The 12,093-nt window shown below is 42.9% G+C and overlaps 1 protein-coding gene across 1 annotated transcript in view; it reads right to left on the bottom strand.

Moving 5' to 3' along the window:
- Window positions 1-7,038: 7,038 nt before the first annotated feature.
- Window positions 7,039-12,093, bottom strand: part of ADAMTSL3 (ADAMTS like 3) — a 259,617-nt gene continuing 254,562 nt past the window's right edge. Inside the window, exons 29-30 of the mRNA XM_072950888.1 lie at window positions 7,881-8,112; window positions 7,039-7,219 (exon numbers count right to left, since the gene is read on the bottom strand). Of these exons, the coding sequence (XP_072806989.1) occupies window positions 7,181-7,219; window positions 7,881-8,112 (271 nt within the window). The 3' untranslated portion in view covers window positions 7,039-7,180. The remainder of the gene's footprint in view (window positions 7,220-7,880; window positions 8,113-12,093) is intronic.

Genomic DNA, 12,093 nt, shown 5'->3' with positions numbered 1-12,093 from the left:
CTTGTTGTGCAAAATAAGACCACAGACTCAAACATCAGAAAGAAAGGCTTGGACAACAACGCTTAGAGTGAACCCAAATGTAAACCATGGACTTCGGGTGATTGTGACATGTCACTGTCCAGTCCCCCATTGTAACACATATACCCTCTGGTTCAGGCTGTTAACAGTCGGGAGGCTGTGCATGTGTGGGGGCAGGAGATGTAGGGTAACCCTCTGTACTTTTCCACTCAATTTTGTCGTGAACCTAAAACTGCTCTGAAAAATAAAGACTATTAAAAACAAAGACTTCACAGCAGGAAGAAAGGAGGGGAGTGTGCACCAGTCAGAGGCTGGGAATCCCATACCCCAGCACCTAAATACATCAGATTTACAGGCTTCCTTCTATACAAAACTGTGGCCCTCTCTGAGGATCGCTGTGTGATAGGGGGACCTGCTAATACCAAGGGGAGAGGAGACCTCTGCACATTCATCAGAGGAGGAGGAGGAGGTGAACCTTGTAACCACGTTAGCAAACTGCAAAAAGGCTGTTTAAAAAGAGTGCTGTTAATATACTTTTGAAAGGATCACAGTGTCCAACAAAACATCAGGGAACTTTCATTTTGCTACCGTTTCTTCTGTCTCCACTCAATGCTGTTCCACGTGGATGTGCAGATTGTTACCCTAGGTCACAGGCATAGGACTTTCACCAATGTCACCCCTCCCCAACCTACCCCTGAACACAGCACACATTTGATAGCTGCTCTCTAGGGTGTCCAGGGCTACCTCACCATCACCCCCAATATCCCCATTAACACTTCTTTATTTGCAGACAGTACGGAACTATAATGGCTAACAAGGAAATGTGGCTGGGAGATGCTGCCTGCCAGCAGGCATCTGAAGATGGGAGTCCGGGAGAGCAGGGGCAAGGCTATCTTCTTCCACAGACAGGCTAATATATGTGACCGAGTCCAGGTCACTTTCCTTGTCTGAGCCCTGCTTCTTCATCTGTAAAACAGACTTCAAAGGATGTGTATCCAGAATATATAAAGAACCTTTAAAATTTGACAATAGGAGGAAAAAAATGGGTAAAAGATCTAAACAGATACTTCACCAAGGGCTATACACAATTGGTGAGTTAGTGTATAAAGTTGCTGCAACAAAGGACCACAAACTGGGTGGCTTAACACATTTACCGTCTCACAGCCTAGAAGTCTGGGACCCAGGTGTTGGCAGAGTTGGTTCCTTCCGAGAGTGGCGAGAGACCATCTGTTCCGTTCCTCTCCCCTGGCTTCTGGGATTTTGCTGGCCATCTTCGGTGTTTCGTGACTTGCAGGTCTCCGCCTTCATCTTCTCCCTATGTGCATGCACCTGTGTCCAACTCCCCCTTTTTGAAAAAAGAATACCAGTCATACTGAGGTTCACAGACATAGGACTTTCACCAATGTCACTCACCCTAATGATCTCATCTTAACTTCATCATCTACAAAGACTCTATTTCCAAATAAGGTCACATTCTGGGGGTTAGATTTTTTTTTTTGATAAGGGGACACAATTCAACCCATTAAAATGACAAATAAGCATATGAAAAGATACTCAACATCATTAATCAATAGGGAAGTTCAAACTATAATGGGATACCACTGCACACTTATTAGAATAGCTCCACAACACACACCGACACCCACACCTACACCTACACACACACACACACACACACACACACACACACACATCCTGAAAATACCAACTGACAAGGATTTGGAGCAACTGGAACACTCAGATATTGTTGGTACATAAAATGGTACAGCCACTTTGGAAAACAGTTTGACCGTTCCTTGTAAATATCCACATATCTTATGACCCAGCAAATCTACTCCTAGGTATTTATCAAAGAGAAATGAAAACTTAGTTTTACACAAAAGCCTAAAGGTGAGTATTTACAGAATTTTATTAATAATCAGCCCAAACTAGAAACAACCTAGATGTCTTTTAACTGAAAAAATGATGAACATCTATAGTACAGCCATACAAAGCCAATTTAAGAAATAAATGATTGATTCATCCCAAATCATGCATGAATCTTAAATGTGTTTCAGCAAGTGAAAGAAGCTAGACCTTAAAGGCCACATATTGTATGATCCTACTTACACGAAATTCTAGAAAAGGTAAAATTATAGGGACAGAAAATAAATCAGTATATGCTAGGGGGACAGGAGAGGGGGAACAACTGACCACAAAGAAGCAGGATACGTGGATGTGGAGGGTGATGGAACTGTCAGGTAAGAAATTGTGGTGGTAGACAAACACCCCTGAATTTGTCAAAACCATTAGAACTGGAAACCACAGATTCAATGTAACTGCACGTAAAATTACAAAAACCGTCACCCAGGCTGTGGGGGGAGCCCAAGAAGAATGCAGTCTGTGACAAATGAGCATAACTGTGCTACGAAGGAATCACATAACCACACTGCAGGAGGAGGGAAGACGGGATGGCCCGAGTATGCCTGGGACAGTGCTGTGGCTGGACACTGTAGGCAAAAGACAGAAGAACAGTATACACACACTGTCCTCTAGCTGGTCATTTTTTCCCCTTTCACAGGGGCAAGCGTTAGCAATTCTGAGGCTACTTTATGTGTATACTAAGGTCACACCAAGAAAATACATGGTGGATAACGAGAGCCGGGCTCCTTCCTGTCAGAGAAAGAAGTTTGCAAACGAGAAAAAGATTAGACTATAATAATGACCCCACGGTGCTGGACTGGCATCCAAGGTTTCAGTATGAATTCACAGATGCAGAAAGTAAAAATAGCTGTGTGTGTGCGTGTGTGTGTGTGTGTGTGCGTGTGTGTGCATTCATGGGTTAGTGTATATGTGGTCAACTTTTTAATCCTCCCAATGGCCAAAGCCAGATAGTTTGAGCAATAAAATAAGGAGTGTTGGATTTCAACCCCCAAATATACATATATATATATGTATATACATTTGTATATATTAAAATATATATAATTTATAACATCTAATATAATATACTATTAAATATATAAAATATATCATAGAAAATTTGTATGTATAAATATATGCGTATATTTATGTATGTGTATTAAAACATTTGCATATACACGTGTGTCTATATGGATATAAATAAATCAGAGAATAAATGGGAATAAGGAACAACACTTCTTTTCCAAAGGATTCCAATTAGTAAAACTAAAAGGAATGAAGAAAACAGAAGGTCACAATTAGAACATCTTCATGTTGTAGGCACAATCCATAGTGGATACTGAAATTAAGGGACGATACTTTAAAGAGAAGCAGTATATCTGCATATTCTCAAAGTATTGCCTCTAAAATAACTATTTATTAATTACAAAGAGAAAAATAGTAGTTTATTCTACTGAGGAGAGTTTAGTTTATAGTTTCCTCTGTAGAGAAGAAACTTGGCAGAAACCACCGGAAGGTCGAGGTAAACATCACCAGTCACAGGTCATGTTGACACACCATCCCCCCCGATACCACACACCGAGACGGGCAATAACGCATAACCTCACTCCACACACTGGATAACCCCGAACTGAGGGGCATTCTGTGAAATCCCCAGCCAGCATCATGCTCAAAAGTGTCAAGATCATGATGGACAAGAAGAGCCTGAGGAGGCGTCACAGACTAGAGGAGACTGAAGAGGCCAAGCAACCAAATGCAACGTGGGATCCGAGACAGAACCCGAGCAGAAAAAAAAACAGGGCAATAGTGGAAAAATGATGAAATTCCCGAATGCCAGTATGTAAAAGACAGAACATTTGGGAATTCGTCACACTGTACATAAGAGAGAACCCATCAGCACTTTTACTGTGAACTCTGAATTTTTCTGTGTCCTTGCATAGTTACTAAAGATTTAAAAAATATTTCAAACTGCCAAAAAAAAAAAAATAGAAGGAGTTTCCTAGAAAAATTCCTCTGAGTTGGAAATAAAGTTGTAACTTTTCCTCCCTCTCCTGTTAATGTTCTCTACTCCTTGTAACTTATGTAGGCCTTAGAGAAGGACAGAAAGAAAGGGAAGAGAGAAAAAAAGAAAAGGGAGAAAGAAAGGAAACAAGGAAGGAAGGAAGAGAGAGAGAAAGAAAGGAAGAGAGAGAGAGAGAAAGAGAGAAAGAAAGAAAGAAAGAAAAAGAAAGAGGAGTGAGGAAGAGGGAAAGAGAGGAGAGAAGGAAGAAAAGAGGAAAGGAAAGATGAAAAGGAGGAAAGGAAAGATGAAAGAAGGAAGGAAAGAATGAAAAAGGAAGAAGGAAGTACACTGTTGAAATGTTTGCGGTGTCCCATTGCTTTGGCTCAGCCTCATGAGGTTAACATAGTCTCACAAGTTACTGTCAAATGGTTAATTTTCATCTTCACCAAGTGACTTTGGAAACTCCAAAGCCCATGGCAAATGAAGGGACATCTCAATTCCAATCACACGAACATTTTCTATAAAGACTCACTGTCAGTCTTAAAGCCCTATACAACTGACCCTTGAACAACGTGGGGGTCAGGGGTGCCAACCTTCCCGGCACCTGCGTTATGGCTTACAGTTGGCCCTCCTCATACTCCGCTCCTCCGTATCTGCAGTTCTGCGTCCACATATTCAACCAACCTCAGATGGTGTTGTATTTACTACTCAAAGAAATCCACGTACAAGAGGACCTAAGCAGTTCAAATCCGTCAACTGCATGAGTTGGAAGGAATTGAAGGGGTCACTCACCAAGTGCTGCTAAAAAGCCTCTGGGTGCAGACATCTCAAGTCAGTCCGTGAACTCCTCACGGTGGCCAAAAATAAAAAAGTGTTAGTTCCTCCAGCTCCATTCTCCCAACCACACCTACCTCCATACCTGTTTCCAGCTGTCCATTTGAGACTCCCTTCCACCCCTTCTGCCCTTGACATTCTTTTGACTGTGATTCACAGGAAGTCAGTGACTGGGATGGGGGTGTCAGAGTGAATCTCTGTGTGATCTGCTCTGAATCCTGTAAGCACTCTCCAAAGGGCAGTCCAAGGCCCTGAGCCCAGGAAGGTTGCTCCTGGACTCACAAGGAGGCAGCCAAGGTAACAACACCCAAGGCTACCAAGAACAGAATGCAAATAAGTCACCTCTATTTATAAGGATGCCACTGAATAATCAAAGTACATTTATTTCTGAATTACTTAAGGATCATGAAAGAGAAATATGAACTCTTATGTGATAGAAACAGTAGTAAACTACAGTACACAGGAATGCCATCTGAATGATAACAAAAAGTACAATAGCAAATGAAAAACAGCAACTTTAAATACAAAGGTGAAGCAATTTAATAAGAAATTTTGTTAATAAGAAAAATATATGTCCCATGTCTTTATTACATTCTGTACAAAATAAAATATTGCACCTTTAAGTCATATAATAAATATATACAAAGAGTATTTTACAAATGATCTCTCTTTTAATTTAAAAACCTTCAACAATCAAGTGTGATTGATGATTAACAACTCACGTTCCCGCATCCATTCCCAACCACCAAGCCCTCCGCGTACAGTAGTGCTCATCCCAGTGTTGGTGAGGCTGAAGTTAGAACAAGAGGCCTGACGCTCGGGACAGGGCAGAGAGACTCAGCACGCTTGTCCGTAGACAAAGCCAAAGCCGGAACGCACTGTCCACTTACAAGTGGCCGGGGACTAAGTCCAGCACTTCGCTTCAGGGAACTTTGCTGTAGATGGCGTGCGAACAGGCAAGTGCGACACGGAATAAAGAAGTATGACCGCTTACTTGGCGTTGTGTGGCATCTAAAGCCGTAACTGGTAGCATGTAAGGAAAAAGCCCCCTAATGAAATCAGCTTTAGGGTTTACAATTTAGTTCTCGTCCCCAAATCCTTCAGCAGCAACATTTACTTGAAACCTAACCTCCACCCTGACATGTCATCGCTAACACCAGCATCGGCCCAATCTAAACCCAAACCAGCTCTGACCTAACCTGGCCCTAACTCGAATCCCTGAAGCCAACCCTAGCCCTAGCCCTAACTTGACTTCCTTTCTCACGTAACCCAATCCTAAAACCAAACTAACCCTAACCCTGTTCACCAGATCCTAGCTTTAACCCCTCATCCTCACTGCACCTGCCAACCTAACCCTAATTTGCTTTGGATTTACTGAGAAGTCAGTTCAAATTAAAACAATTACTTACCATCAGCAACTGCTTTCAATGATCGCGTTTCAAATTCAGATTACTTTCTTATAATTTTTCCAAAATAAAAATCCTTAGAAATACTATTTTATGCATAAATTAGATCTAATAAGGCTTTGGTTTTCTGTTTGTGTGCAAGAGAATAGTGCTTAGAAAAAGTTTCATTCACAGCTCTTCAAAAAGAAAGCTTTGAATCTTCACCATCAGTAGAAGAGGTTAGCTTTCCCTCTCTGATTTCCAGGATGCCTCATTTGGTCACAGATAGATTTCCGTAGTTGTGAAAATGGCAGCAACATTTGCTCTGTGTTTTCTTCCACGGGTTCTCGAAGAGCGAGGACAAGATGCCATCCCACCCCCAACCCCACCCACCACGATCCCTGGAAAAGTCAGGGTCATGAGCCTGTCCAGAGCAACTGTCTCTTTTTCACAGACTAAACTCAAGGATCCATAAAAATGCCATTAGCGCCAACGACTTAACAACTACTGGCCAGAGCTTCTAGAACGTAAATGCCTTATAAACCTGCTGAAACCCTAAAACTGAGAGACGTCATCAGTTGCTGTGCTTCCCAAGCCCTCACGATGCTCCACTCTACACTCGTCTGCAAATCACAGGAAGAGGCAGCTCGCGACAATGCGCAGGTGACCTCGGTGCTTTCCTGATTAGGACAGGACGAGGTCCCAAGTGCAATGGCCTGCCTGCCAGGGGGTTTGATGTTAGTCCTGGAATATACAATTTAAAAGAGTTAGAGTTAAAACCCAACCACAGGGAAATGACAGTAACAAATTTTAACGGTGGTGATTTTGCATCGACCTCTGTTGGTAGAATCTAGAGTGTTGTTTGTTTGTTTTAAGAAATACATGTTTTGAACCAGCTACAAGGGGAAAAGAGCTTTTACATTTTTGTTTTATCTTCACAGCAGCATTCTGACCACCCTCCCCCAAAAGTTTTAGCCTTCTTGACACGACCGGCAGCACCTCTGTTGGTAGAGGTCTAGCGAACACAAATTAAGATGCTTTACAAACGTGCAGTAGTGAGTTGTGTCTGTGCAGTCTCCTGTAAAGAAAAAAATGTATTTCCATTTAACACGTAGCTCATTAGAAACCTAGTTTAAAAAAAAAGCATTTGATTTATGAAAAGCAGAAACTAAGATCACAGAGTGAAGTGAAAAAACTAGGCTTGGGTTAGAGCCACTGCTCTGCAGCGGAGTCAGAGATGCACTGGACTCGCTTCGTGGCTGGGCCTCCAGGGACCTCCCAGACCGTCAGGCCACCGGGCCGCCCCAGTGCTCACCGCAGCACTGCTTAGCTTTTGGAGGGTCATGGACCCCCAGGAAAACTTATCAAAGCTATGGACCCACTCCTTGGAAAAATACATACAAGATTACATTTTACGTACAACTTCAGGATATTTGCATACCTGCCAGTCCCATCTTATGGGGAGTCTTAGGGGATGAGTCCCTGTCTTAGGGGGTGAGATTTCAGGCAAAGGGGAGTTTGTGCAGAGGCTACCAGTGCTCATTAGAAGGCCACTGACCACCCTACTCACTCAACTCTTTTTTTCTCTAAAGAACACCCAGTTACACCCACATCAAAGCCACTAATCTCCCCATGTCCCAAGATACCACATCCATTCAGAATAGCCCCTGTGGACGTGACCCTGGCAAAAGGCACCAGGTGGTCTGGTTTGGACAAGGCTTCGGGGGCAGTCGTGATACCTGAGCGGGGTACGTACTGTCACAGGAAGGCCCCAGGCAGTGCCGCCAGGATGCGGGTTTCTTTTTCTGCACACAGCGTCTCTCAGCCACTGGTTTGCAGCTCCTTGTGTGGACACAGTCGACTTTCCGAGACTGGAAGCCCCTGCCGCAGGCCGCCGTACAGGGCCTCCAAGGGCCGGGGCGCCAGCACGTGTCACAAGCCCCTGATGAGCAGTTCCTCCTCCAGGTGGCTCTGAAATGAAACAAACAAACAAAAGAAAGGAAAATGGAGAAGTGGGGTGTCACCTCTTGCTGGGATCAAGTCTTTAACCATAGTACATTTTCGATGTATTAAAGGTTTGACAACTAGGACCCTAAGCAACAGGAAACTGGTCTGCATTGCTCCCAGCTGACTAAGCAAAGTGGGGGAGGAGTCGTGATCTTAACAGAGGAAGCAAACCACGTGTTTCCATTAGCCTCCCACACCCAGTCAAGGGGCACACCTCAAAAGATGCACTGTCCTGATAAAGCTGGAGCAGATCAGTTTAGGCAAAGAAGAGAAGAATGACACATCTGTTAACAGACTTGAAGTTCTGTTTATATCAGCGCTGGAAATACATTCTGGTGTGAGTACGAAGTGGCGTGTGAGCAACCTTCTCTGCTAAGAGAAGTGCTCCTGGTTTACATTTAGGTCACAGCACAACTCATCGTGGGAACTAACAAAGACCTTTTGGGAAGAGGGATCTACCTCTGGTTTCCTTACCCTTTAAAATAGAGTAGAAAGTTAATGCCCTCTGATTCTGTTGCTGTTGTTGTCGGAAAGGATCCGCTGTATATTTATATTTTTTGGACAGCCATGCTCCAGAGGACTCTCCAAATACTTTACATAGATTGACTCATTTAATCCTCACAACCACCTTGTACAGCAGGTACTTAATTTTTTTTTCATTCACCTACAATATTGTATTAGTTTCTGGTGTACAGCGCAGTGATTCAATACTTTTATAGGTTACACTCTGCCACACAGTCCACAGAAGTAGGAGAAAAACCTCGGAAAGAACAAAGAATGAAGCAGAAACACACAGCGCTTCAGAGATGAGAGAAGGAATCACCCCCAATGACTTTCCATCCCTTGGTAACAGTCCTTCCTGAGGTCTCATGGCAGTCTCCATTTGGATTCTTGAGACACTTTGGTATATCTATAAAAGGTTCCTTATTGGGGCACATAATCTGTAAGAAGTGTTGAAACACCACTGGAAATGTCATAAGATGGAGAAAATTGTGATCACCTGAACTTCTCTAGTATTACACATAGTAAGAAGCAACACTTTGATTAGCCAGTAGGGGGAGACTCCATCAAAGGGTTTACTTAAACAACACTGTCACACCAAACTGTTTATAAGATTTATCAGAAGAGGAGGGATGAAGTTTTCCTGTTAACTGCAGGGTTTTTGTTCTCCCCATTGGGTATGAATCTTAGAGGCCAAAAGCTGAGTTTCTTTGGACAGCTGGGCAGAGACAGAGTACTCCTTAGCCGTCCCCCTATGCAAAGATCAGCTTTTCGACTGGAAAAAGCTGAACAAATATTCAAAGAATACATTTTAAAAGACACCAAACTGCTGAATGCAAGAGTGGCGGTCCTGTCCTAATACGAAGTCTCCTACTCTCTTTGTATGAACCATTCTAAGTTGACTTTTGCTGTTTCCAGCCCAAAGGACCTTAACTAATACGGCCACTTTTTCTGTTTTGATAGAAGGTAGGGCCAGTGGGAAGCCTGAAGGAACTATTTAGCTTCCTAAATATAAAAGATGAGAGGGGCCCAGGAAGCTAGAGAAAAACACATATGCTGAAGCCCAAGAGGTTAGTCATCAAGGACGCAATGAAACCATGCAAGTCTGCCCAGCAGAAAGCATCGCTTCCTTCTGGCCAGGGATGGGGTGGGACTGGGGTTTGGGATGCCTGAGCTAGGGGGACCCAGTCTGGGCACCGACACCGTGCACACTAATGGAGTTTGTGTGCTTTTCTACATAACACGTGAAAGTAGAAATGGCAGCAGAAATCATAAGGTAATCCTGTTTCTACTAGTCTTTGTCAGTTTCTCATTCCTATTCAGTCCAGCTCTGCTTCTACCGCAAATAACCCCTTTCATCATCAGCCAGATGGAACTACTGACTCTGGGCCGTAGATGCCAGGGCTGGCTTATTCTCAGAAGTACGTGGGCAGCTTTAAAGAGATGTAGATTGCCAGGCTCCACTCCCTCCCAAAGATTCTGATTCATGAACTCTGAATTGAGGCCCAAGAATCTCTATTTAAGAAACCTCCCAGGTAATTTTGACTCTTGGCTAAGGTGAGGAATCACCACTTTGAGGAACAAACCCTCTGGGTCCTCAAGCATTTCCCCAGGTCCTCATGTTGTCCTCTTACCACAATGGGCAATGTGCTAACTCTTCCTTGATAATTCTCACTCCCTCTGTAACTCTTTTCAATGGAAGCCACACCTCCCAAACCCTTCCCAGGGCCTATGGAAGAGGCTAGCAGACAGCTGGCTCACCACTAATCCTCTGCTCAAGGCCTCTAATAACATCACTCCCTATAAAACACCCTGAGGTGTTTACATTTACTGAGGCCATATTATGGCAACTGGGGGCCTCCAGCTGGGCCACTGCTCCCCTTCCATGCTCCATCTCTCCTTAAAGGGAGATCTAACACCTTATCTACCTTCAGTGAACCCACAGTAAGCAAGCTCAGTCAGTGGAAGAGGTCTGTGGGGGAAAAGGAGGCTAGAAAACTGCAAAAGCAACCCACAGGAGCTCTCTAAACTAAACTCATCCTTTATCTATAAACCAACAGTTATCTGGGGAAAACAAATAGCATGAAAGAAAAGCACCAGGGTAATAGCTGAATAGCCAGTCCTGCAGGAAGCAGAAACAATAGAGAAAATGAAACGCAGCTTGGCTCTTTTCCCTTTCAGGTCTGGGAATTTTTCTTCTACGATTTCTTTTAAAAATGTCTCGCTTTTCAGTTCATTTCCATGTCTTTCTCTAAAACCCCACTTCAGATATGGAACCCCCCAACATCTGTTACTCTATTTTCTGCTTCTTGTTTTTGCTGCTGTTGGTGGGAAAGTGCATGGCAGACACAAGAAACTGAATTAAGACAGTGTGGCTGGAACACAAAGAGTGAGAGAGTGAGGTCTTGGATGAGGCTGTGATGGGACATAGGACTTGGCTATGTGATAATTTATAGGCCGCATTGTGGATTTTGGTCAACTTTTTTCCTAAGAGCAAGTGGAGCCTCTGAAGTGATGTTAATCTAGCAGGGAGATGGGTGTGGTGGTGGTATGGTCAGATTTGCATTTTGGGAAAGATTACTCTGGTTGTAGTATGGAGACTGGATTGGAAAGGAGCATGGATGGATGAAGAGAGACCATTTGGATGGCTTGGCCAAGGATGATGGTGGCAAAGATGGAAAAAAAGTGAATGGGTTTGAGAAAAAATACAAAGAGCCATCATAAAAAGTAACCAGAAAAGTACAAATTAGAAGAATTTATAATTTTTCATTCATCAGATAGGCAAAAGTTTTAAAAGACTGAAAATCTATATAATGTTGATGAAAATATATACTGTTGGTATAGACATTCTGATGGCAATTTTAGTAGTACCCAAATGAGCATGACTGTTAATCCAGTTCCATATCTAAAATCTGTAAGAATATTACCCTTTGTACATAAAGATCTATGTTCCAGGATGTTTACTGCAGCATTTGTTTATAATAGCAAAAACTGGAAACAGTCAAATGTTCATCAGCAGTGGAATGAGGTAATATTACATATAATAATTCAAAACAATATGGTGACTCTTATGTACTCAGATGGGGGGAAAAAAGGCTATAATGTATTGATAAGTAGAAAAAGCAATTTTCAGAAAAATGTGTCTGGAATGTTATAAAGAAAGCTGAATCCACATACGTGTTTGTATTGTAAATGCATCTTTGAGGGGGCAAAGCAAAACAACTGGGGTGATGCATATCAATCTGTGTGTGGTCTCTATCTTCTGAGCAAAACTGAAATCTAGGTTGTCTGTTGAGAATAAGGGCAGCTGTTTCAAACATTTTCCATTTGAGGAGAGTGGTTCTGGCTTGAATTGTGTTGTGGGGAATAGGAAATGCAGCTGACACCACATTGCCAAACCTTACTGAAGGCTCAAAATGGAAACTCAGCCAATTGTCAAGGTCA

This window comes from Vicugna pacos, chromosome 27, assembly GCF_048564905.1.
Source record: "Vicugna pacos chromosome 27, VicPac4, whole genome shotgun sequence".
Lineage (NCBI taxonomy): Eukaryota > Metazoa > Chordata > Mammalia > Artiodactyla > Camelidae > Vicugna > Vicugna pacos.
The sequence above is the reverse complement of the archived record's forward strand: the minus strand, read 5'-3'. Positions and strand labels throughout refer to the sequence as shown.